The sequence below is a fragment of the Branchiostoma lanceolatum genome, chromosome 6 (assembly GCF_035083965.1).
Source record: "Branchiostoma lanceolatum isolate klBraLanc5 chromosome 6, klBraLanc5.hap2, whole genome shotgun sequence".
Classification (NCBI taxonomy): domain Eukaryota; kingdom Metazoa; phylum Chordata; class Leptocardii; order Amphioxiformes; family Branchiostomatidae; genus Branchiostoma; species Branchiostoma lanceolatum.
The window spans coordinates 1,077,474-1,102,713 of record NC_089727.1 but is presented as its reverse complement, the minus strand read 5'-3'; the positions used below and the strand labels follow the sequence as shown (position 1 = coordinate 1,102,713).

At 44.6% G+C, this 25,240-nt stretch overlaps 2 protein-coding genes across 5 annotated transcripts; one reads left to right on the top strand and one right to left on the bottom strand.

The window, feature by feature from the left end:
- Positions 1-851: 851 nt before the first annotated feature.
- On the top strand, positions 852-14,037 carry LOC136436092 (kelch-like protein 8). 4 transcript variants are annotated; one of them, XM_066429804.1, is made up of 14 exons: positions 852-951; positions 2,595-2,781; positions 3,301-3,405; positions 4,056-4,217; positions 6,995-7,132; positions 7,579-7,718; positions 8,039-8,174; positions 8,298-8,349; positions 9,425-9,568; positions 10,008-10,119; positions 10,699-10,867; positions 11,358-11,517; positions 13,154-13,355; positions 13,905-14,037. In XM_066429804.1, exons 2-14 carry the CDS (start codon positions 2,662-2,664, stop codon positions 14,020-14,022), a joined length of 1,758 nt encoding a protein of 585 aa, XP_066285901.1. In that variant the 5' UTR covers positions 852-951; positions 2,595-2,661; the 3' UTR covers positions 14,023-14,037. The 4 variants fall into 4 exon arrangements, with proteins under 4 accessions (XP_066285901.1, XP_066285900.1, XP_066285902.1 ...); XM_066429803.1 differs by lacking the exon at positions 8,298-8,349 and having other exon boundaries at positions 8,039-8,226; XM_066429805.1 differs by lacking the exons at positions 852-951; positions 2,595-2,781; positions 3,301-3,405; positions 8,298-8,349 and adding an exon at positions 3,428-3,547 and having other exon boundaries at positions 8,039-8,226.
- Positions 14,038-15,904: 1,867 nt separating this feature from the next.
- Positions 15,905-23,969, bottom strand: LOC136436091 (uncharacterized). Its single transcript, XM_066429802.1, has 8 exons — positions 23,918-23,969; positions 21,692-21,886; positions 20,934-21,033; positions 20,056-20,221; positions 19,550-19,642; positions 19,127-19,285; positions 18,162-18,369; positions 15,905-17,815 (listed from the first exon to the last, which is right to left on the bottom strand). The coding sequence occupies exons 2-8, from the start codon at positions 21,819-21,821 to the stop codon at positions 17,604-17,606; spliced, it is 1,068 nt and encodes a 355-aa protein (XP_066285899.1). The 5' UTR covers positions 21,822-21,886; positions 23,918-23,969; the 3' UTR covers positions 15,905-17,603.
- Between the last annotated feature and the right edge of the window lie 1,271 nt (positions 23,970-25,240).

Genomic DNA, 25,240 nt, shown 5'->3' with positions numbered 1-25,240 from the left:
CCTTCTTTTCACTTAAAGTTTGTATACCGTTAATTCAGTATATTGAGTACTAGAGAAAATGAAATATATCTGCTTGCGGACAGTAGCGTTCGGATGTAACCGCAGAAAATTCAGCAACTTTGACACAACTGCGTCTGCCCCATGTCACCAAGAAGTTGTATAAGGTGTGTCGTTACAGTTCACATTGGCCGCTAGGCACAGTATTACTGCTTGTTTAACTATTCTCTAAGGTCAGAGTCGTCCCATGGCCGTTAATATACATCAGGCCGATGTTAGATCTCATACTAGTATTGCAAAGTCTCCCCTTGCTGACAACTACTCTCCAAACCCTGTTGGTGGGGCAGGCGGAAAAGAAAACAGGGCATATCAGAAGAAGGTCACAATTTTCCCCACCAACCTCTGCGTGGAGAGTAACAGAAGACACGTTGGGAGGGGGGTGGTACTGAAAGCTGGCGTTCTGGCTACAGAAGTTTCTGAGGAACATTGAGAGAGAAAATCGGTCTATAAAAGGAATTAAATAACTGTTACTGTTGTTACTGATCTGAATTTGTAAACATACCCGCTGCTCCAACCAAGTTTTCTGTACCCATGTTCGCTCTGACAACTCGCTGTGATGGACTGTTCTCGGGCAAATTTCGCGCCAAATAATGACCTTTGCTCCGGAAATAACTGCATTTTACTAGTAGTTTAGACGTACATATTGACATGAACCTTCTTATCATGTTTTGAGATTCAAATCAACTTACATTAGTTAATGTTTATGATATAAACGTTAACGTTACATGATTCCGAAGTCGAACTTCGGGCATTCAATTTGAATTTTCCCGCAGGACCCTGACCCCTGCCCCGGAAGTACTCCGTCACGTCTGCTGTTCCCAGTGTAAGCGGATCACAACAGTCAGCAGCACGCAGGGCGACAAGTCCGCATCGATCCCGCTTTCACAGATAAACGTGAGTAAAGACCTCTTCTCTTATCGCTAAATCTGCTTTCAACGCCGCCAGCTTTCCGTGGGACTCACTGCGTAACTGACAGCTTTTGTGTGGGCGAGTTAGGAGTCGCGGAGAGAGAGAGAGAGAGGGAGGGAGAGCTAGTGATCGTGTTGTAGTTATCAAGCAAGCGTGCCGGATAAACGTTGTCTTACAAGCTGGGTGTTGTTTTAATCAACAAAACCGTGTGTTGCTGTTTTGAAACGAACCGTAACAGTTGTATCATGTTAGTGAAGCTACAACAACGTGAAAAACAGTGCAACTGTTGTTATTCAACGTTAGTTACAGTATGACCCATATAGCACATAACAGATTGATACACGAGGAAAATGTTGCCGTTTCAATCCTACTATGGGTACGGGTTGGAATCGAAAATTGTGATCAACCATGGTTCTATTTAGATGATTTTATGGTACAAAGAAGCTGTCCAGCCAAGAGTTATACATGTAGAGAGCTTGCTTGTCTACACGCCCTTTTCATTGAAAAATGGCGTTAACGTTACCTGATGATTGAAATTACAACAACGAATGGGTCAGATTAGCCGTGGCGACTAACGAAGGGAGTTTTTTCTTGATGTAATATCAAGAAAAAAACTCCCTTCGTTAGTTGCCACGGCTAGGGTCAGATGAGACCCCATCAAATGGTCTGCTACATACATTTGCTGTGCCCTATTATTGCAACTTTAGTGTAATGCTAATAGGGCTCATTTACATGCATGTAAAAAGAATAAAAAACAAAACAGGCATTTGTACAAATTGCATCCTTTTTTTGTGCAAAACTAACTGTAATTGCATGCAACTTGAAATTTGGGGCACCCAACATGGCACCCTTGGAATAAGTGTCATTGAGTGTTAGGTGATACAATGCACTGTCAATCAGAAACCTCATGTTTTAATTCACGTTTTTCGGAACCCATCATATTTTTTTTTCAACCACAAATTCTGCGACCTTGTGATTTGTTCTGTGCTTGAAAATTGAAGCGCGATATGATCTGATCTACACACAGTATCATGACACACACAGAGTCGGCCTTATTTCCGGGACAGGAAGTCAGATATTTTTACAACTGTTGTAACCTAAACATATCTTACTTCTGAGTTAGGGGTAGAGTGTCACGTTGTCAGGGTCATACACAGTGTAACACACAGACAGGGAAGGATTGTTTGGCCATGGGCTGTGTGCGATGGAAATACTAGCGATAGCCTCATGTATACCCAAAGCCAAAGATTCAATCTGCACAACAAACCTGATCATGAAAAAAAGAAAAGACAATTCAGACCAACTCTGTTTGTGTATAACAGGGATTTTTTGCCACCACTTTTATTTAAGTTAAATTTAGAGCAGGCAATGTTGGTGCAGTAGACATCCCAGGGTGAAATATAATTTGTATTATGTCTGTCTGTTTGTCCGTCGGTGTTTGTTTCTGACCTCGCAAATCAACATGGATAAAGGGGGTGAAGTCTGCCATCTCTGATTCCTTTGTCACATTTGTAATGTGATGGTCAAGAATGAGCAAAGGTAATGGTTTGATTCTTTGAATGTATTCGCCAGATGTTGAGTCAGTTAACGTTTAACCTCAGCGATTCTATTACTTTTTTTTTGACCAGGGGGAGAGGATTTTCTCAGGGATAAAAAGAAACAACTCAAACCAGGTCAAGGGTTAAAGGTCAACAGATGTCTAAGATGGTGGAGGTGGAGACGTCGACCTTCGAGGCGCGGAGCCTCTTCAAGGACTCCTTTAAGATCCTGCGCCAGCTGTACGAGGATGAGGAGCTCTGCGACACCATGCTCAAGGTGTTTGTTTTTGAATTATGTATAAATTGACATCAAGCAGACATACTACATGTATATTCAGATTCACATATACATATCCATTATGTACAATACTAGTTACATGACATTGCATTTTACATTATTCCACTGGTGCAAGTAACGTACACAACAAACCCTATTGGTCTCCCATTAATCTGGCTATATTATATACTATGCAAAACTTATAAAACTTAACGAATCCTGTAGGTTTATTCTATATACGTGAAACTTGATCTTAGTGACCACGAAGTATAATCTCTCGTCTGTAACTGAAGTGTGTACTAACTGTGGTACTAGACTGAATAAAAGTTCTAAACTGGAAAGCATCACGGTAATTGCTGCTCCAGATGTCTTACTGAGGGACGACTGCGGTGTGAAAGATGTCAGTTAGCTTGAGGAATGAGTCCACTCTATTTATAATGAAGTTAAATGAACTGTGTACTAATGTTACCGTTTGTGGAATTAGTTTGGCACCATCTCCTGTTGTTTCCTATGCTGCAGGTCGGGGAGAAAGCGATCCACTGCCATCGTGTGGTCCTGGCCGCCTGCTCGCCATACTTCTTCTCCATGTTCACCTCAGGCATGGGGGAGTGCTACCAGGACACGGTGGGTTTGTTTGTTTGTTTGTTTGTTTGTTTATTTGTTTGTTGAGAAGGTGATCCACTGCCATCGTGTCGTCCTGGCTGCCTGCTCGCCATACTTCTTCTCCATGTTCACCTCAGGCATGGGGGAGTGCTACCAGGACACGGTGGGTTTGTTTGTCTGTCTGTCTGTCTATCTGTCTGTTTATCTGTCTGTCTGTCGAGAAGGCGATCCTCTGCCATCGTGTCGTCCTGGCCGCTTGCTCGCCATATTTTTTCTCCATGTTCACATCAGGGATGGGGGAGTGCTACCAGGACTCGGTGGGTTGATGTAGCTGTACCTGTACCCTGGCCGTACCTGTGGCTGTGCCCCGTTGCCAATATCCTTGAGCTGTACCCTGTACCAGTATATGTACCTGTACCCATACTCTGTTCATGTACCTGTAGAATTGTGTTCTTGAAATCTTACCTATATATGATATAGCTCTTGAAATCTTGTAAATACCCTTCTTGTTCCTTGCTTTGAAATTATAGTATAGATTCTCATATAGAGGAGTGGGTCCGGCTTGTGTTTGACATGTTTTTAGGCATTTTTGTCAGGCTTTCTACTTTTTTATGTTCTTTTTCTGAATGATTAGGACTTGTAACTAAACCCCTGTACCTGTAAATCTTTAGGTGACCATCAAGGACATCGACAGCTACGCCCTGGAGCAGATCGTGCGGTTTGCGTACACGTCCAAGGTCGTCATGACGACGGAGAACGTGCAGTCCCTGCTCTACGCTGCCTGTCTGCTGCAGGTGGAGGTGCTGGCGAAGGCGTGCTGTGACTTCATGAAGGTACTGCTGGGCCATTGACTGTGAACCAACTTGTCTTATTATCTCCATGAAAAATGGAGATATTGTTTTTGGTGTGTCTGTGTGTGTGTGTGTTTGTGTTTCCGGACTATTGTAGTCAGCATAACTCAAGAACCTCTGGATGGATTACGATGATATTTGGTATCTGGGCGGGTGTTGTGAAGCCGAAGGTCAAGGTCGATTTTGGGCCCCCTGGTATGTGACCTTGGTACTGCAGCAGAACTTCAATTTTTGTATCTTTTGACTTGGACGTGCTGTGGTCTTGATTTTTGGGTGGCAGATAGCCTGTGATGTAATAAAGAAGTGGTGTAGGTTTGGGCCCCCTAGCAGCTTTCTCTGGAACTGCAAGGGCGTTTTCGTGAAAATCTTCTATGGAGAATAACTGAACAAAGGAACAACGGATTTCCATGATATTTAGTATGCAGGTAGCTTAGATAGAGGTATACACAATGAGGTACAAATTATGCTAATTGGGACTTAATTTGCATATCTAACGAGGAAAATCTTTATTTACAGTGTTTTCCATTATCAGACTCAAATACATGTAACATATGTAGTTTATGAAAAGTGGAGCATCAACAGATACCAATTATGCAAATAAATTCCTAATTTGCATAATCAATGCAAAATACCATAATTCATCTTATTTGAAAATTATAGGACTGTCAATATTGCAACATGTAAGGTAGATAAAGGTGTTCATGACCAAGCATATAGTATGCAAATGTGTAAGTCATTTGCATGAATAGAATTGTTCATGGAGATTTGAGGTCGTGGAACTCTTGTTTCCTTTTGATTTTTTTCCATTAGTCATCATTTTTTAAATTCTATTTGTATGTTGAACTGTGTTCTTACTGTGTGATTTTTTTGGATTTGTATCTATGTTTTTGAGCAGAGGGTTTCTTCTATGCACTCTGATTTTTGCTCCGTCCTCAATAAACAAATAAATATCACAGAATAAAGATTGAGAAACATTTTACTTCACACTTCTTCTGACTCCGCAGAGTCCTTCCACCTGACCAACTGCTTGACCATGGGGGTCCTAGTCCAAAAAAACAGGGAAATCTCAGCAAATTATCAATACTGTACATAATAATTGTCTGTCGTTGCAGAAGAGTTATAGAGTTAAATTTAAATCTTTCCAGTAAGCTAAAACTGGATTGAAAAACATTTCCTGTGATTCCCTTGTACACCTGCACCCAGCCAACTGGGACTCCTTATAGAAAAGAACAGGAAGATTTTCTTAGTACATACAGTCAAACCTGTCTATAGCGGTCACTCAAGGGACTGGCCAAAACTGGCCGCTAAGGACAAGTGGCCGCTATGGAGAAAATGTCTATTAATTGACCACGAGTGACACATGTTTTCAGTACCCACTGAGATACATTTATTCACCGTACAGTACACATGTAAACAGGTAAGGCACATTTTAGAAGTTCGATTGTTGTTCTTTTACTCCTAGTTAGTTAAGAACAAAATACATGTTGCTCAGTTGTCACTTACTGTTCGTTTTCGACCGTTTTCAAACATAAAATCGTGGCGACAATTTTCCTTAGTCTCTTGTTGTGTTGGTTCGGTTCCCGCGTGGCTTGTGTTGATCAGCATCTACCATTATGCTAATAGGGTACTCACAAGAAGGTCGCTCTTTTGAGGGCTTTTTGTCTTGTCAGAAAATTGTAACAGCCCAAATTTTCAATCATAGTAATATTATCCACATTCCTTTTGAAGCTTTTGATTTAGTAATTATCCTCAGTGATACTTTGCAGCAAAATAAATTTAGTATATTATACCTCCGTAACAGTGGTGTCTTCCGTTGACCTTTATGCTGCTACCTATCCAGTTTGTATCAGCGCCATTTTGAAAATTGCGCGAAACACATTTTGAGCACAATTTGAATGAATTCCCGGTGAAAACGGAAATTGGGCCGGCATTCAAACATTTCGCGAACTTACCGCATCAGGTACATGTGTGGGTTGTATTTTCCAAAAAGCTGCCGTAATATTTGTCCAGTCGAAATGCACAGAAATGGTCAATTTTACCACGATATACAAACGCAAGCCATGTGAAGAAAATTATACTTGACTTCGCGTCAAACCATGGATTTTCTAACAAAGATAAAACATTCTGGTTTTCTTTATTATGATCCTATCCAGTTGAGTCCACATAAATTTGATAACTGCGTGTAAAAATGAAGATTTTTAACCCGGCGTGCGGTGGCGATGCGGCTTCTACCGGCGCGCCGTGACCGTTATCGGCAGTGTTACTGTACTCGCGGGACCGAAAATCGTCTGGCCGCGACCGCGTTGGACAGGTGACCGCTATAGCCTAATTCTTAATGCTTATGTCAATGGGAAAAATCCAAGGGACCGACAAAAAGTGACCACTATGGGCAGGTGGCCGCTATGCAAAGGTGACCGCTAATACAGGTTTGACTGTACTTTCTATCTTTTGCTAAAGCTGGGTTGCGGAACATTTCGCATGACATTTCCTCTGACTCCTCAAGCCCACCTTCATCTAGCCAACTGCCTTGGGATCCTTATTCAAAAAGAGCAGAGAAGTTTCTCAGTTCATTGTGAATACTATGCATACTGTCTTTGCTAAATTCTTGACTGAGAAACATTTCCTCTGACCCCCCAGGCCCACCTCCACCCAGCCAACTGCCTGGGGATCCGCATGTTCGCAGAGCAGCACAACCGCATGGAGTAATCTAATACTGGATACTACTACTACTACATGTAACATTTCCTCTGACCCCCCAGGCCCACCTCCACCCAGCCAACTGCCTGGGGATCCGCATGTTCGCAGAGCAGCACAACCGCATGGAGCTGATGAAGTGCGCCGACAAACACTCCTGCGACAACTTCTTAGACGTCATTCAGCATGATGAGTTTTTACAGGTGAGAGTGCATAGGTGTGTGTGTGTGTTTGTGCCTGTGTGTGTATATGTGGTAGGGTGTGTGTGTGACTGTGCGTGTGATAGTGTGTGACTGTGTGTGTGTTGGGTGTGTGTGAGGGTGTCTATGTTACTGTGTGTTTGCTCTTGTGTGTGTGTGTGTGTGTGTATGAAGGTGTCTATGAATGTTTGTTTGTGCCTGTGTGTATGTGGTAGGGTGTGTGTATTCTTGTGTGTGACTGTGTGTGTTTGATTCCCATCTCTGATTGCCTTGTTCTGGCATTATGCCCCTTGGTCAGTTCAGGCCATGATTGGGTAAGGGGGTGAAGTCTGCCATCTCTATTTTCATTGTTCTTGTGTTACTCTTGAAGGTCAGTGCAGGTCACCTGACGGCCATGATTGGGTAAGGGGGTGAAGTCTGCCGTCTCTGATTGTTCTGTTGTTACTCAGGTCAGTGCAGGTCACCTGACGGCCATGATCAGCTCATCTGACTTGAACATCGACGCTGAGGAGCAGGTATACGAGGCTGTGATGAAGTGGGTGAAACACGACATCACCGAGAGGAAACAGCACGTCTCAGACATCTTCAGGTATTTTGTAATGTGGTCTAGGTAAAAGTAAGACTACCTCTGGATCTTAAGGTTGGGAGTTGAAACCCAGCCTGTCAGTTCAACTCCCAACCTTTCAGTAATTGAGATGATTTTCTAGTTTAACACAAACTTTAAAACTAAAACTTTAAAAATTTAAACTGAGAAATCAGCTTGGCACATGTTCATTTTTACGTCATACTTGAATTATTGTTTTGGTGTGTCTGTCTCTCTGTGTGTTTCAGCCCTTTGTGAACGGATGCCATTTTTTCCCAGCCAAACTATGTTGGCTTAAGATGTGTATTTTTCTTTCCCTTCTCCAGACACGTGCGTTTCCCGATGCTGCAGCCGTCCTTCCTGATGAGCGCCGTGGAGCAGGAGGAGATGCTGAGGAAGGACCACTCCTGTCGCGACCTCATCGACGAGGCCAAGAACTACCACCTGTCCAAGGCCAGCAAGGTGCCGGGGCTCAAGTACTCCATACGCACACAGCCCAGGAAAAGCTGTGCCGGTGAGTTATCAACTAACCCTAACCCCAGCCGTAGCCCCAGAACTACCACCTGTCCCAGGCCAGCAATTAAGGTGCCGGGGCTCAAGTACTCCATACGCACTCAGCCCAGGAAAAGCTGTGCCGGTGAGTTATCGACTAGCCCTAGCCCTAGCCCCTAGCCCCTAGCCCCTAGCCCCTAGCCCCTAGCCCCTAGCCCCTAGCCCCTAGCCCCTAGCCCCTAGCCCCAGTCCAGAAAGTTGCTCAAATACTCCATACGCACACAGCCCAGGAAAAGCTGCGCATGTGGCAGGCTTAGGGTACCCGTCAGAACTGTTAGAGTTGTTGACAGCCTCGTTTTGAAGCCAAGGTCATGGCGGTGCCTGTGTCCTTGCTTGTCACATGTCGTCAGTTTGGATGACAAAAACCAGACTGTTCCCCTGGAGTGTCATGAATTTTTAATACCTTTGTCATTTGGCCGTTAAATGCAGGGAAATGATGGGAAGCCATGGCCTGAAAGGTTATGATGACATAGCATTACCATGTCAAAGTTGTAAGAAGATGAAGTGATAAAGGAACTTTTAACACTAAAATGGGGGTGTTTTATGTGTGCGATAAGGAAAAATTTTATTCAGCTACAAGAAGAAGGAATAGACGTCCTCAAAATGTGGAAAAATAAATCATACATGGTACATGTAACTTAAGACAGAGGAAAATGATTTGTATTGTTGTATACAGTGAAACCTGTCCATAGTGATTGTTCAATTGCAAGGAACTTAAAGAAATGGTCACAGAAGACAGGTGGCTGCCATACACAGGATTCTTAATTCTTGGGCTAGTGGTCAAATTAATATATTACAGACCACTAAGGACCAGCAGAAACACTCAGCTCCAAAATGAATGAAAAAGAAAGACTGAAAATCAATGTGGTGTATACTACTACTGCCAGTTTCAACAGACTTTGGTTGACTGAACAAGGGACCACCTCCACATAAGGACCACCTGTCCAATGTGACCACTTTTTGATTGTCCCTTAGAAGATTTTTCCCATTGACACAAGCATCAAGAATCCTCTCTTAGGGACCACTAGATCCTGTCCTCATAGACCAAAATTCCACAAAAGTGAATATATAAAAGAAAAGAGAAGTGTTGTGTACTTGAACACCATGTCAGTTTCTTGAGACTTTGATTGACTGATGCCGTCTCTTCTCTATTCCCTAAGGTGTGTTGTTCAGTGTAGGAGGGAGGGGGGCGTCTGGTGACCCCTTCAAGAGTATAGAGGCCTACGACCTTCGGAACGACCGGTGGTTCCAGATTCCAGAGATGAGCACGAGAAGAAGACATGTTGGGGTCACGTCGACCTTGGGTGAGTTTGGCACAGAAGTAGTCAGAACGTCATTTTCTATGATCTGCCAACCTGATGAAACTAATGCTGTGAATTTTGTATAGCATATTGTCCTTGTGATTGCAAGCAAGAAGAAAAGCAAATACTCAGCATGTCTCAATGGTTTTCACTGTAGTTAAAATGGGACTTTGCTCCATTTGATATGCATCAATTAGTATTCTACTAATTTGATGAGGTTAGCTTTCAGTCAGTCCTCTTATCCTTTCAGTCTGTCCTCATAACCATAATCCTATGTCACAAGACCTGAACAAAAGTGTGTACACGGAAATATCGTATGAAAATCATTTTACTGTAAATAACCGTCACAAGTGAACTTTTATTCAAGTTTAAATCAGTACACAATTATATACCTTTGTAATGAGGCGAGTGTTGAAGCGTGTTGACTGTCCTCTCCATGTAGGAAAGCTGTATGCCATGGGTGGCCATGATGGGAGCGACCACCTCAACACTGTGGAGATGTACGACCCCCACATCAACAAGTGGACCATTCTGTCACCCATGGCAACCAAAAGGTGGGCTGTCACATGCACAACCACCGACAGTACAAAAATTACCTGTCACACATTCTATTTAGATTTTCTTTCCTTGTTGAATTATTAACCTTTTGATATTGCTTGTCATCCACGATGGATTTTATTCGTTCCTTACTAATTGATTTCATTATCATTTTCTGTATTACATAAAATTTATGTTATGTAATTTATGTACTATTTGTCCTTTGTTGTCTTGGTCCCCTTGGAAATCAACAATACCTATTGTTGAAGGGACTACCCAGATGTTTTGAAGGTGATAAATTAATAGATAAATTAATGAATTCTGCACAATAATTACACTTTATCACTAGTGATCTCTCAAACAAACTGTTTTGCATAGTGGCCGATACTTGTAACCTGCAAATAGGTTCATAGAGGTTACATATTTTACGAAGACATAATTTTACCATTGAGACAATCTCTGTTGTAGGCAAGGCATAGCGGTACAGTTTGCATACACATCCAAAGTCGTCATGACGACAGAGAACGTGCATTGTGGCGGCTCTGGCAAAGGCGTGCTGCAAATGTTAGATTAACTTTTGAAATCTCTGTTTGCAGGCGAGGCATAGCGGTGGCGAGCCTGGGGGGTCCGATCTACGCGGTGGGGGGGCTGGACGACAGCGCGTGTTTCCACACGGTCGAGCGCTACGACATCGAGTCCGACACGTGGAACTTCGTGGCGCCAATGAACACCCCCCGCGGCGGGGTGGGGGTGGCACCTCTTCAGGTGAGGCTGGAATCAGTTTGGTTACTTGATTAACTTATCAACTTGTCCTTTAAGTATTAAACAGTTAATGAAAGCAGTTCATGAAGGAATCCATGTTAGACATTGTCTTTTAGGTATTCAGGAGCATGTTCTTGTTTCATTGCTTTCCAGTGTAACTTTGTGGTTATGGTTGTGGTCTGAATTAGGGTTAGCTATACAGTACAAAGAATTGAGTTAGAATTATAGCTAGAGCCATAGCTCTCAACTAGAGTTAAGAACTACAGTTATTTAAGAGAAGGGAGAAGACAAGTTGAATTTTGCAGTGCTTATCTGATGAAGAATATTTTCTATATTTTTTGTCAAGTAGGCTTTTGGTTAGAGTTAGGCTAGGTTAAGTGTTTGGATTTAGGTTAAAGTTTGAGCAAGTGAATGAACCTGCGTTTGCAGATGGTGTTTGAGTCTCAGGGTACCATTACAGTATATATAATATTTTCTGCCCTTCCCTCTGCAGGGATACCTGTATGCGATAGGCGGAAACGACGGAGTGGCGTCGCTGAACAGCTGTGAGCGCTACGACCCGCACCTGAACAAGTGGGTGGAGATTTCCCCCATGATCAAGCGGCGGGCGGGCGCTGGGCTGGCCGTGCTGAACGGGTTTCTGTACGCTGTCGGTGAGGAGGTTTTCCAAGTGCTTGGCATAACCTTTTATGTCCTTGTAATCATTTTGAACAGTCTACAGAGATGCACATATCTTGGACAGTTTGTTTGTTTGTTTGTTTATTGAGATCTCCATTAGATTGTACATTGTAAATCTATTCTTCCTGGAGTCCAAAACAATGAAACAGAACAAATGTACATGAAAGTAAAACCAACATAACAAAGGTGTGAGTTTAAATCAAAATATAACATAACGCATACAACATTAACTCAAAACTGAAATTAAAATGAAACGTGGGGGTGGTCAGAGGTCATGGCTGAATAAAGTAACAAAATCTTTTCAAAGTAAATAACAAAGAGGATGCAAACAGCAAGCCATGATAACAGCAAGTAAATTAACAAAGTGGATGCAGAACTGCAAATCATAATAACAATAAGTAATTAACACAGTGGATGCAGAACTGCAAATCATAATAACAATAAGTCAATTACAAAGTGGATGCAGAACTGCAAATCATAATAATAATTAAATAATAAGTGGATGCAGAACTGCAAGTCATAATAACAATAAGTAAATAACACAGTGGATGAAGAACTGCAAATCATAATAACAATAAGTAAATAACAAGTGGATGCAGAACTGTGAAACATAATAACTAAGTAGAAAACAAAATGGATGCGACCTGATAATAATTTAATAACCCAAACTTAACAAAGAAAATACTAATGCCTACCTTTACAATAGTTTGAGTTTAATTAATTACAGCCACAATTTCATTTAATCAAGGACTTGGTTCAAGAACGTATTACCACCAGTACTGTAAAGGCCTAGTTGTGTCAATTTTAGAATGAATCCACTTGGTGATTTGTGTTTTGAAATTTGAAGGTGTAGTAGATTTCATATGTGGTGGGAAGGAATTGTGTGATTTGGTACATCTGTACAAGAATGTACGTGTCAATGTTGCTGTCTTAGGCTTAGGTAACCTGAAACTGCCACCTTTTGCAAAACGAGTGTTGTGGTCATGTGTACTGTTGACATTTTGTAATCTTTTGTAAATAGCCTCGGGTTTCTTAGTTGCTAAAAGTTTGTTGAACATGGAGAGTGTACCAGTGTAAAGTCTTTCTTTAACTGTGGGCCATTGCAGTCTCCTGTGCATGTCACTGGTGTTGTCTGTGTAATGTGCATTTAAAACAAGTCTGGCAGCCCTGTTCTGCAGAGTCTGTAGTTTGTTTAAGGATGTTTGTAGGCCAGTGGACAACAAGCAAGAACAATAATCCATGTGGGATAAGACTAGTGTCTGAGTCACTGTTTTTAGTGGTCCTTCAGAAAGGAGATTTCTTGATCTCCTTAGCACTGCTAGGGGACAGTTGTGGCATGATATCTATACTGCACACATGATATGCTAGCAAGTTTGTAACAATCTATAAGACCTAATGGTGCAGTTTTTTTACAACGGAGTACAGATTCTGACTGCAAGTATGATACAGTATGAAGCTGAAAAATTGGACGATGGGGAATGAATGTTTGAATTAAAGTAGTTTTGAGAATTTAATGGAAAATGTAGGTTTTAATATTGAATTGTTAATGCCAACTTAAGACTGAAAAATGTGTGCTACAGAAAGCTGACATTTTTCTGTCGGATTTCCCAGGTGGTTTTGACGACAACGCGCCGCTGGACTCGGTGGAGCGGTTTGACCCAACGAAGAACGAGTGGGAGATGGTTGGCGGCATGTCGTGTTGCCGGGGCGGAGTGGGCGTGGCTGCGCTCGGAGGCAAGGTGTACGCCGTGGGCGGCCATGATGGCGGGTCCTACCTCAACTCCGTGGAGGCCTACGACCCCATCCTGGACAAGTGAGTGGATTTGTAGATAGAACTCTTCAAACTTCCTTTTACATACTCACATGAATTCCCATGATTGCAAATGACCAACTAAACATTGAATCTCTCTTTTTATGCTGCATGTTCTTACTGGGAAAATCTACCAGAAATCTAAATACTGTTCAGTGTTTGTTTTAGCTGAAGCATGTCAATGTGTTCTCTACCCAGGACTTTCAGATTATCAGATCAATGTCAAAACCTTCTTGTCATAATTCTTTTCCTGCTAAGACATGATGTTAGGTGCTTTTTCTATCTACCATTGTGCTTCTACCTGGGGGTGCTGAAGAGAAGTTCACCTACATGTACTAAAGGTTTAACATTGATTAACTGCAGCACACCCAGGATGCAGGAAAAGAGGGTCAAGGGACCAAGGTACACTGTTGACTATTCTGTTGTTGTTTCATGGTTGCTGAAACATGCTCTTATGCAGCGCTGCCGCAATCATTGGTAAAGGGGGTTAAGGGACCAAGGTACACTGATAACTATATGTGTTTCTGAAACATGCTCCTGTGTTTTTGTCAGGTGGGCGGAGGTGAACAGCATCGGGATCTGCCGGGCGGGGGCGGGCGTGGCCACGTGTGACTGCACCGTGACTCGGCTGAAGGACATTGGGCAGATCAGTGTGGTCAGCTGTGTATAGCCGTCCTGTTTTTTTTTTGTTTTCTTTTTTTTGTTGATACCCACCTATCGTCCTAGTCCCTTGACCTCCGGGTCGTAGGGGGGACAAGGTAGCAGTGAAGATGGACATCTGTCTCCAGGCTCGTCTGTTTCTTGCAGCAGCCAGCCTTTCAGACAGATTAAGGGACGTTGATTGATTATTGTTGATAAACAATACAAAAGTTATTTGAGCCATTGGATAGGTTTTGTAATTACAGTCAGACGGTAAGACCATGGTTAGCTGCGTATAGTCATCCTGTTGGGTGGTTGGTATACATAAGTGTGAAACCACCTTAAAGTGTAACACGCCAGTTTTGCATGTTAAGTACAAGCTTACTCGTCAAAGTTGCAAACAGGCGCCAGCGTTTTCATTCCGCTGCCACTATTGTTTCAACCTTGAACCCCTGATTTTCATCGCAAAATTTTGTGCCGCGTACTTGAATAGATTTACACCGAAGTAGCAGATAGTAGGGAATGTACATTAGACCTAACGTCAAGCAGGGTTTCTATTTAAAGGAACATTGTAGAGATAGGAGAAATCTCTGTATGGAATTTGCAAGGTCTTAGAGTGAATCATTCATGGCTTTCACAGAAACTCAGGCTGATAAAGTACATGAAAAGCTATATACAGCTATGTTCATATTTGCAACAGTATCTGTCTGAAATCATGTCAAACAGTTTTATAAAGCTGTCCAGATTACCTCAATCAGCACACAAATGTTTGGCTCATAACTTAGCAAGAACAGTGAGATATAAAAACTCATTTACAAATACGACAACACAAAGATTGATTATAGCAAATATGATAATTGTATTTCCCCCATGCTTGAGTAGAAATATTAACAGAATTTTTGTAAATATGAAAAATTATGAGGATCTGCATGCTGACTTTGTTTTTAACAAAGTAGAGACTAAGATAAAGATTGTGAAAAAAATAGTAAAATAGTAGAGACTAAGACAAAGATTAGTAATATCTAGTCTATGGTATTTGTATTTATTTATGTACCATGTAACAAACTTTTGTATATGGGAATTGGTGTAATAATGTTATTTTGCGACCAGGGAATTATGAGTTTGTATGTTCGCACAGAAAAATCTCTCAGAAGAAATTTGATTTCTAAAATTAAACTTGTTGTCAGTTTATGTGCATGTTGTTCAGGGTACCAGAGAAGTGTCAGGATTTTTTTTTATTTGCCAGCAAATCTTGTGAGCACAATGTTTAAGGAAAAGGAACACAAATTTTGTGCTTTTGTGTCTTTAGAATTGAATGCAAGTGTGGCCCTCGGAGAAATACACACAAAATAAGTATTAATAAGGCTCAGACTGCCACTGAATTGTTAGTAATTCATAATATGATGAGATGCATTGTACTATTTCAGTATTACAGCAAAACTTACAAAGATTACATGCACATGTACAGTCAAACCTGCCCAAGAAGACCGCTCATGGGACCGATAAACTTAGGTCTATGCAGACAGGTGGTCCCTATGGACAGGATTCTTCCTGCCTGTGTCGGTGGAAAAATCATCTAAGAGACCACCAAAAATGGTCACATTGGTCAGGTGGTCCTTATAACACGATGAAACCACGTCTAGCGGAGAAATAGACATTAAACAAGGACAACAGCAACAACTCATGTAGTCTTAATGTGGTCACTTGTACAGGTTTGACTGTAGCTATGTCATATATATGCTTTGCACTCTATTGTAGCAGGTTGAACATTGCTACTTCTGTATTGGATTACTGTTAAAGAAATACTGTAAAGAGAGTATATATCACATGTTTTGTTGTCCCTCCCTCATAATCCATTTGATCTAGGTGATTGGCCTATTGAACTTTGAATGAGAAAGACTGCAGTAAGAAAATTTGATGCACAAACATTTTATGTTGTAACAAAGTTTCTTTACTATGTTAACAACAGATGAAATTTAATGCTAACATCTCTTGTTGGTTGTGACACTGGCTTTGTCATTGTAACAGATCAGTATTAACATATAGACTCAAATGTCAGTCAAACTGAACATTGTGTTCATTATCAAGACATATCCGCAAATGTTCTGTAGTATTAAAATAATGATACTGCACCATAATAGCAAGTGCCATGGCATTAAAAGAAGATTCTTAACTCTGTCTGTGATTTGATTTAATAATTCCATGAACTCATGTGTTTCAGAGTGAACCAAAAGAGATTTGAATGTACTGGCTGAAAGCGTCCCTACGCTATGAATACCCTTTGATAGGCTTAACAAATTAAGGCCAGATATGATATGTACATTTAAAACTGAATATTATAAATCGGACTACACAAGTCATGAGACAAAGGATTGACGGTACTACTAATAAAGGGAAAGAAAGAAGACAGAAAGGAATGGTCACAAGCAGCCGTCCAGACTAACGAGTTGGAAGCCGGAGACTTGGTGCAGATAGTCCATGAGGAAGACTGAGTTGAGCAGGCTGTCCGGGTGGTCCGTTGGGATGGACCTGTTGCATCGGATATCCAGATGGGGCTCAGAGCCCATCCAGGATAATGCACTGTTTTGGATACAACAGTACTACTTATAAAGGGAAAGAAGTGACGAAAGGAATGGTCACAAGCAGTCATCCAGGCCTGTACTCAACAACCATTTTTCCTGGGACCCTTGAGGAGGGGTTACTGAATCCAGGTTTGACTACTACTATGCTGATGAAGGCAAAGAAGGAAGGAAGAACGGTCACAAGCAGTCGTCCAGACTAACGAGTTGGAAGCCGGAGACTTGGTGGAGGTAGTCCATAAGGAAGACTGAGTTGAGCAGGCTGTCCGGGTGGTCTGTTGGGATCGACCCGCTGGGATATGCAGTTGGGGCTCGGATCCTATCAAGGATAAAGATCTGTTTTGGATACAGCAATCCTACCTTACACCAAAGGACAGTTACTCAAGCAACTGAATAAAAGTTTGAAACGTTTTGAAAAGTTTCTAAATTTTTTCCAGTTACTTGAATGTGTAACTGCCTTTTGGCGTATCTTATTACCTGGATGTCTAACCTTCATCGACGTAACAGTACTACTAAGTAAGAGAAGGAAGGAGGAAAGAAAATAATGGTCACAAGCAGTCATCCAGGCTGACGAGTTGAAATCCGGAGACTTGGTGCAGATAGTCCATGAGGAAGACTGAGATGAGCAGGCTGTCCGGGTGGTCCGTGTTTTGGATACAACAGTACTGTACAAATAAAGGGAAGAACGGTCACAAGCAGTCGTCCAGGCTGACGAGTTGGAAGCCGGAGACTTGGTGTAGGTAGTCCATAAGGAAGACTGAGATGAGCAGGCTGTCCGGGTGGTCCGTTGGGATCGACCTGTTGCATCGGATATCCAGATGGGACTCAGAGCCCATCCAGGATAATGCACTGTTTTGGATACAACAGCACTACTTATAAAGGGAAAGAAGAAGGGATGAAAGGAATGGTCACAAGCAGTCATCCAGGCCTGTACTCAACATCCATTTTTCCTGAGACCCTTGAGGAGGGGTTGCTGAATCCAGGTTTGACGGTACTACTAATAAAGGGAAAGAAGGAATGAAGAAAGGGCCGGTCACAAGCAGTCATCCAGGCTGACGAGTTGGAAGCCGGAGACTTGGTGCAGATAGTCCATAAGGAAGACCGAGATGAGCAGGCTGTCCGGGTGGTCCGTGTCCAGCGCGAGGATCCCGCCGTGCGCGAACCGCTCGTGCAGGATGCGGAGCACTTTGGGTGTCCTCTCCACGTCACGGACCTTGTAGTAGTTCTCCTCACTCAGCAGCGTGCCTGTGATGTGACAAGGGGAAGAGTTGGTTTTGTGTGAAATGATATCCTGTAAAATCTTTGATTGAAAGCGAAAATGGATATCAAGCCAGTGTAACAGTGTGGTTCAAGCGCCACTTTAATACTGACTAGTCTAATCGGTCCGAACCTTTTAGCCTTGTGGTAAGTGCGTTGAGTTTGTGCGCTGGCGGCCTGGGTTTGATTCCCGGGAGCTAGGAGACTGTACTACTCGCCCCGTGCCTTTCACAAGTTTTAATAGCTCAGAGGAAAAACAGACGGTACTGTAAATAAAAATAGAATATTCTCGACCTGGATGTCTAACCTTCATTAGCGTACAGAATCGACCTACCTGTAACAGGTGGGAATCTCGTGGCGGGCTGGACGATCCGGAGTCCCCTCTTCTTGGCCACGTCTCTCACCCTCTGGGTGACGCCGTCCGGGAGGTAGTACGCCGGGCGGAGCTGCAGTTCCCTCAGCCGCCGCAAGGAGGCGATCACGCTCATGCGCATCACGTTTGCGTTCTGCAGCGTCCAGTGGCCCGCCGGAAAGGGCTGGTGCTGCGTCGTGGAGAGGGTAAACTGAGGTACAGTATATGCGTTTATGGCATACCTGAGCCGCGAAAACGTTCGATTCGGGTGGTCCCGAACGGGTGATAACTTGTGTTATCCCAAAGGCTTCTGCTTTTATTACACAGGCTTCTACTTTTATCACACGGGCTTCTACTTTTATCACACGGGCTTTCATCGAATGATTCGAACGCGCTTCGCATGCGCTGAGTGCGCCGCTGTCGAAAATTCGAATACCGGATTTGGACATTGGAATCGATGTTGTTACGATTTTTGTTAGAGGACACAAAATTCTGGCGCATTTTCGCATTTAAATGTGTTTTTTTTTTGTTCGGGTATAGGTAAGACATAAATGAAATACAAATACCCTCGGGTGATACGGAATGCACCGTGTTGTATTGACTACTGTATATTTCAAAACGTTCCCCCGGGCGAGAAACTAGAATAAATCTTCTAGCAGCCATTGGTCTCCATGGGCTTAGGGGCTCGAAAGACACCCTTGACAACGAGAGCAAATCTGTCAAGAAAAGGTCATGGCCAAGTGTAAGAATTGAGAAACCTGTGAGGGCATCAATGCAGAACTGTCCATAGCATGTACTGACTGTTCACTCGTGAAGTTTCCGTGGAGGCACTCAACCACTGGCGAAGATTGTCATCGTTGCCAAGACCAAAAACGGCAAACTAGCAAGCATCTTTTTGTGAGTCCCCCACACATCGTGCAACGAAACGCATGAAACAGACGTTTTACCTCTCTTATGCCGATGGTGTATCGCTCCGCCCACGAGCTGACCAGGTCCGGGTAGAGCTGGGCGAAGTTGCCGTGCACGAACAGGGCGACCGGCATGTTGCTGGCGTGGGCCCGCATGGTCTCCACAAGCCGGAACGCCGCCTTAGCGTCCATACCTACCTGCAGATAAAGCATTTGTTTCAATCTCTGTCACTGGATTACGATATGAAATATCAAACGTTTCGGATGTCCATCCGACATCTTTCATCAGTGATCATCACTGAAGAAAGATGTTGGATGGAGATCTGAATCATTCATCACTGAAGAAAGGTGTCAGATGGACGTCTGAAACGTCTGATATTTTCATATTGCAATCCAGTGGCATAAATTGAATACACATTTTATTCTTCAATTTCCTGGATGACTAATATTCACAAAACCCACCTGAACTGTCAGTGCCAGTCTAGCAGCGCCGCCTGGCGACCGGGAACACTCGGAGTAGACCATTCCTGGGGCTCCGGGGGTGGTGGCTGGAATCTGGAGGAACATTCAAATAATTAAAGTTGGTCAACCACAGTCACAGAGGATGCAAACCTCTTCCAATAGGTTTGAAGATTTTGGAAATACCTTTATGATGTCTTGTAATTTTAAGTGTTGTAAATGTATCTTTATAATGTCTTGTAATCGTGCAATTGTACAATGGTGCAAAACCAAAGAACCAACAAATTACGAAATAAGTAAGTAAATTCGTCTTCCACTGCCTCAAAAGAAGAAATGAAACCCAACAAGACTAGTATCATGTACATTTTTATCATGTAGCATAGCATTGAATATAGCCCTTAATATCATCGTATTCATCATTATATGTGTTGTTTGTACTTGCACGGATTAGCCATTGGGCATGTACTTGCAATAAACTTTGATCATTGTAAGTGTTGTAAAAGACTCACGTCCGGCTTGTGCAGCTCCTCCATGTCCTGGTAATAGTGACTCTCCCCCTCCCAGTACAGGAACATGTTGCCCTGTTTCTCTAAGATCCTCACCAGGTCGTCCCTCCGCTGCTGGGACCAGCCCGGCACGGGAGCCCAGCTCACGTTATGGAACTCCGCGTAGAACCTCAGAAATTATCAGAGCAATCGGTTGATATATAAGCTCTATCTCTGTGTATAGAAAAAACAGTGCGTGCAGGCAGACGCACATGGCTGCGTGATTCTTTAAGTAACTGTTGAAGCCCCCCCCCCCCCCTCACACTGGACCCCCGGCACGCTGGCGGCATCGCAGCGGCCGATCGAATTGACATCTCGCTCAACGAATTTCATCGACAGAAGATGAATCATTTTAAGCTTTGTGCGTTTTGTTGTCTTTTTGGTCATACTTGTAGGTTTTGAATGATATTCCCATTATAAAGTCAAGGGTAACACAAATTCAGTCTAGGACGCAGCGACGCCGCCAGCGTGCCGCGGATCCAGTGAGGGGGGCTTAAGATATGGTGATTAGGCCCCTGTCACACTTGCCGTAGTGCGTCTAGTTTAGATTAAGGGCATTATTGGGACATTCGTGGGTGTGTCGTACGAAGTCTAACAGTTTTAAGACCACAAAAGTTTTCTGTATAGTTTCTTCTCGACGGTCGGTTCTAGATCTGTCATAGCCTTGCTAAAAATCTTAGGACAAAATAGTCATTTGACAATGGTGACCACATCTTAGTTAAACGACTTATCTCCTTATTGAGAGATCAGACGAGACCTAGAAAAAAAGGGATTTGCCAAAGCCTTTAGAAAAGACATAACTTCTGTTGCACTGACTGCATAGAGTGGTTGTCAGTTCATACTTGTCTATCCATTTGAAGGTCCCGTCCTTCAGCATCTTCTCCACAATCTCGTACTCGGATCCCTCCACGTCGATCTTGAAGATGACGTGATCTTCGATTGCTAGATGAGAAATAAAAATATAACACTAGTGGGAATTTTATTAGGAAGGACAGAATTGAAGACATAATGTAGAAAAAAGAGGTTTTGATAAGGAGGGCTATGGGAAATGTATGGAGAACGACAAGGGAAGAAACCAAGGACCGTCATTTTGAAGTGTACCAAACCAAACGTTAGCTTTTTTATACACTGCAATTTCTGTTGCCTGGCTGGCTGGTTATCAGCTACTGTTACATGCCGTGAACGACTAAAAAAACGACATTCTTCAGTATGATTCTCTTGTAAAGGTATCGGGACGACGGTCTTGGCGTCAAATGGCCTGTCATAAATTTTGCTTTTCTGACAGAAAGTGTGCCTTCTCTTGTATCCATAAGGACAGCTTCCGAAAGCCCGCGGCCGGCGTAACCTTCCCTTTTCTAAAAATAATTGTAGCGTGTACTAAACGCACTTTTTGTGTCCTGTGTCCTTTTTCTTTTTTTTTCTTCTAGGAGTGGGTTTAGACTTACATTTAAACTACTACATGTAGTAGGCTTTTGTCATGTATGCACATGTTTTCTTTCACTCATTTGAGCGTCCTCTAAAACATTTTATTTTTCAAAATGTCCATTCATTTATATTATTTGATGTCTTCTTTGAATGATAATGATTTTAAAAAACGCACCTGTATTCTCTTGTATCCACGAGGACAGGTCTAACATCGGCACGACAGTCTTGAGTCCGAACCGCCTGCCGTAGCTCTCGCTCCTGGTCTCGGTCTCGTCGGCGTACACCACGCCCCCGCCCCACTGCATGTCCAGGTCGAACACCCGGCCCTTGTCCGGTCTCCACACGGACTCTCCGTACACAGTGATGTTTCCTGCGCAAGGACGGGTGGGGGAATTACGTATGTTTCCGTGATACTGTAAATGCAGAAATGTTCGCTGTGGTTTTATGTTCACGGTTTTCGCAACAACCGTTTCACCCCGAACTTAAAGCCACCACAAACATTTTTGTCCAATACTGTAGCAGTATGTTACTATAGCGCTGCCATGAACTTAAAACCACCGCGAACACTCCATTTTCGCCTTCGAAATAAAGGCCACACGAACTTAACTTATCTTAGCAAAACAAAGGAAAACAGAGCATGAAATTTTAAATTGCAAGACGATAGTATACTAGTCCACTGGCAGTGGTATGTATTCAGCTCCAATATTCGTCCACATAAGTGCTGGATGTCATAAGCAGAGAAAAGGCAGCACGAGTATGTACCTTTGATTAAGTATTTGGTATGGCATGTCCGGAGTTTGAGCCCCCGACCTTTCAAAAGCAAAACGCTCCACGCTCAACGTAAACGCTCTAAGCTTCATAGACGCTCTTCGCATTAGACTGTTGCACCGGTTTATGAAAGTTGTATTGGGCCAGTTTGTACAATGTAAATTGTTGCAGAAAGTTTTTCCAATGTAAATCACAGGACGTACCATCCCTGTCCCCTGCAGCTACCGGGCAGTGCAGCACGTGGTTGGAGTAGGGCGAGAAGACGTACCGTCCCTGTCCCCCGCAGCTACCGGGCAGTGCAGCACGTGGTTGGAGTAGGGCGAGAATACGTACCGTTCCTGTCCCCCGCAGCTACCGGGCAGTGCAGCACGTGGTTGGAGTAGGGCGAGAATACGTACCGTTCCTGTCCCCCGCAGCTACCGGGCAGTGCAGCACGTGGTTGGAGTAGGGCGAGAATACGTACCGTCCCTGTCCCCTGCAGCTACGGGGCAGTGCAGCACGTGGTTGGAGTAGGGCGAGAATACGTACCGTCCCTGTCCCCTGCAGCTACGGGGCAGTGCAGCACGTGGTTGGAGTAGGGCGAGAATACGTACCGTTCCTGTCCCCCGCAGCTACCGGGCAGTGCAGCACGTGGTTGGAGTAAGGCGAGAATACGTACCGTTCCTGTCCCCCGCAGCTACCGGGCAGTGCAGCACGTGGTTGGAGTAGGGCGAGAATACGTACCGTCCCTGTCCCCCGCAGCTACCGGGCAGTGCAGCACGTGGTTGGAGTAGGGCGAGAATACGTACCGTTCCTGTCCCCCGCAGCTACAGGACAGTGCAGTACGTGGTTGGAGTAAGGCGAGAACACGTACCGTTCCTGCCCCCCGCAGCTACCGGGCAGTGCAGGACGTGGTTGGAGTAGGGCGAGAATACGTACCGTTCCTGTCTCCCGCAGCTACTGGACAGTGCAGCACGTGGTTGGAGTAAGGCGAGAATACGTACCGTTCCTGTCCCCCGCAGCTACCGGGCAGTGCAGCACGTGGTTGGAGTAAGGCGAGAATACGTACCGTTCCTGTCCCCCGCAGCTACCGGGCAGTGCAGCACGTGGTTGGAGTAAGGCGAGAATACGTACCGTTCCTGTCCCCCGCAGCTACCGGGCAGTGCAGCACGTGGTTGGAGTAAGGCGAGAATACGTACCGTTCCTGTCCCCCGCAGCTACCGGACAGTGCAGCACGTGGTTGGAGTAAGGCGAGAAGACGTACCGTTCCTGTCCCCCGCAGCTACCGGACAGTGCAGCACGTGGTTGGAGTAAGGCGAGAATACGTACCGTTCCTGTCTCCCGCAGCTACCGGGCAGTGCAGCACGTGGTTGGAGTAGGGCGAGAAGACGTACCGTCCCTGTCCCCCGCAGCTACCGGGCAGTGCAGCACGTGGTTGGAGTAGGGCGAGAAGACGTGCCGTCCCTGTCCCCCGCAGCTACTGGACAGTGCAGCACGTGGTTGGAGTAGGGCGAGAATACGTACCGTCCCTGTCCCCCGCAGCTACCGGGCAGTGCAGCACGTGGTTGGAGTAAGGCGAGAATACGTACCGTTCCTGTCCCCCGCAGCTACGGGACAGTGCAGCACGTGGTTGGAGTAGGGCGAGAAGACGTACCGTCCCTGTCCCCCGCAGCTACCGGACAGTGCAGCACGTGGTTGGAGTAGGGCGAGAATACGTACCGTTCCTGTCCCCCGCAGCTACTGGACAGTGCAGCACGTGGTTGGAGTAAGGCGAGAATACGTACCGTTCCTGTCCCCCGCAGCTACCGGGCAGTGCAGCACGTGGTTGGAGTAAGGCGAGAATACGTACCGTTCCTGTCCCCCGCAGCTACTGGACAGTGCAGCACGTGGTTGGAGTAAGGCGAGAATACGTACCGTTCCTGTCCCCCGCAGCTACTGGACAGTGCAGCACGTGGTTGGAGTAAGGCGAGAATACGTACCGTTCCTGTCCCCCGCAGCTACCGGGCAGTGCAGCACGTGGTTGGAGTAAGGCGAGAATACGTACCGTTCCTGTCCCCCGCAGCTACCGGACAGTGCAGCACGTGGTTGGAGTAGGGCGAGAATACGTACCGTTCCTGTCCCCCGCAGCTACGGGGCAGTGCAGCACGTGGTTGGAGTAGGGCGAGAATACGTACCGTTCCTGTCCCCCGCAGCTACCGGGCAGTGCAGCACGTGGTTGGAGTAAGGCGAGAATACGTACCGTTCCTGTCCCCCGCAGCTACGGGGCAGTGCAGCACGTGGTTGGAGTAAGGCGAGAATACGTACCGTTCCTGTCTCCCGCAGCTACCGGGCAGTGCAGCACGTGGCTGGAGTAAGGCGAGAATACGTACCGTTTCTGTCCCCCGCAGCTACCGGGCAGTGCAGCACGTGGTTGGAGTAAGGCGAGAATACGTACCGTTCCTGTCCCCCGCAGCTACCGGGCAGTGCAGCACGTGGTTGGAGTAGGGCGAGAAGTACGGGATCAGTCTCTGGTCCAGCTCGAACGAGTGGATGACGTAGTCCTGGCCGCCAGGATAGGTCTCCCTGAACAGCTAGGACACAACACAGCTGTCAATCATAGTATGTTTCATTCTTTTTAATATCCCTTGTGAACTTTTTTTCTTCACATTTTTATTCGAACATACAAAAGTACACAACATAACAACACATTTACATTACATGTTAACAATTCGACAGATATACACAGTTACATATTGTTGCAGGCGTCATGCCCACTGGCTTTTTGGCTAGGCTGTGCTCCCTATGACTTTTTTGACAGGGGTGTTTCACCCCCCCCCCCTGGATTTTCTGTGTAGGGATGTCTTCCCTGGGTTTCTGTGGAGCGTTGTCCTTCCCTGGGTTTTGAATTGAAGACTTACCGCTTGTCTGCAGTTTTCATTACATATCTTAAAACTGTTAACCATCGTGCTGTTCCATTCTGCAGCCCCCAAAAGGCGCT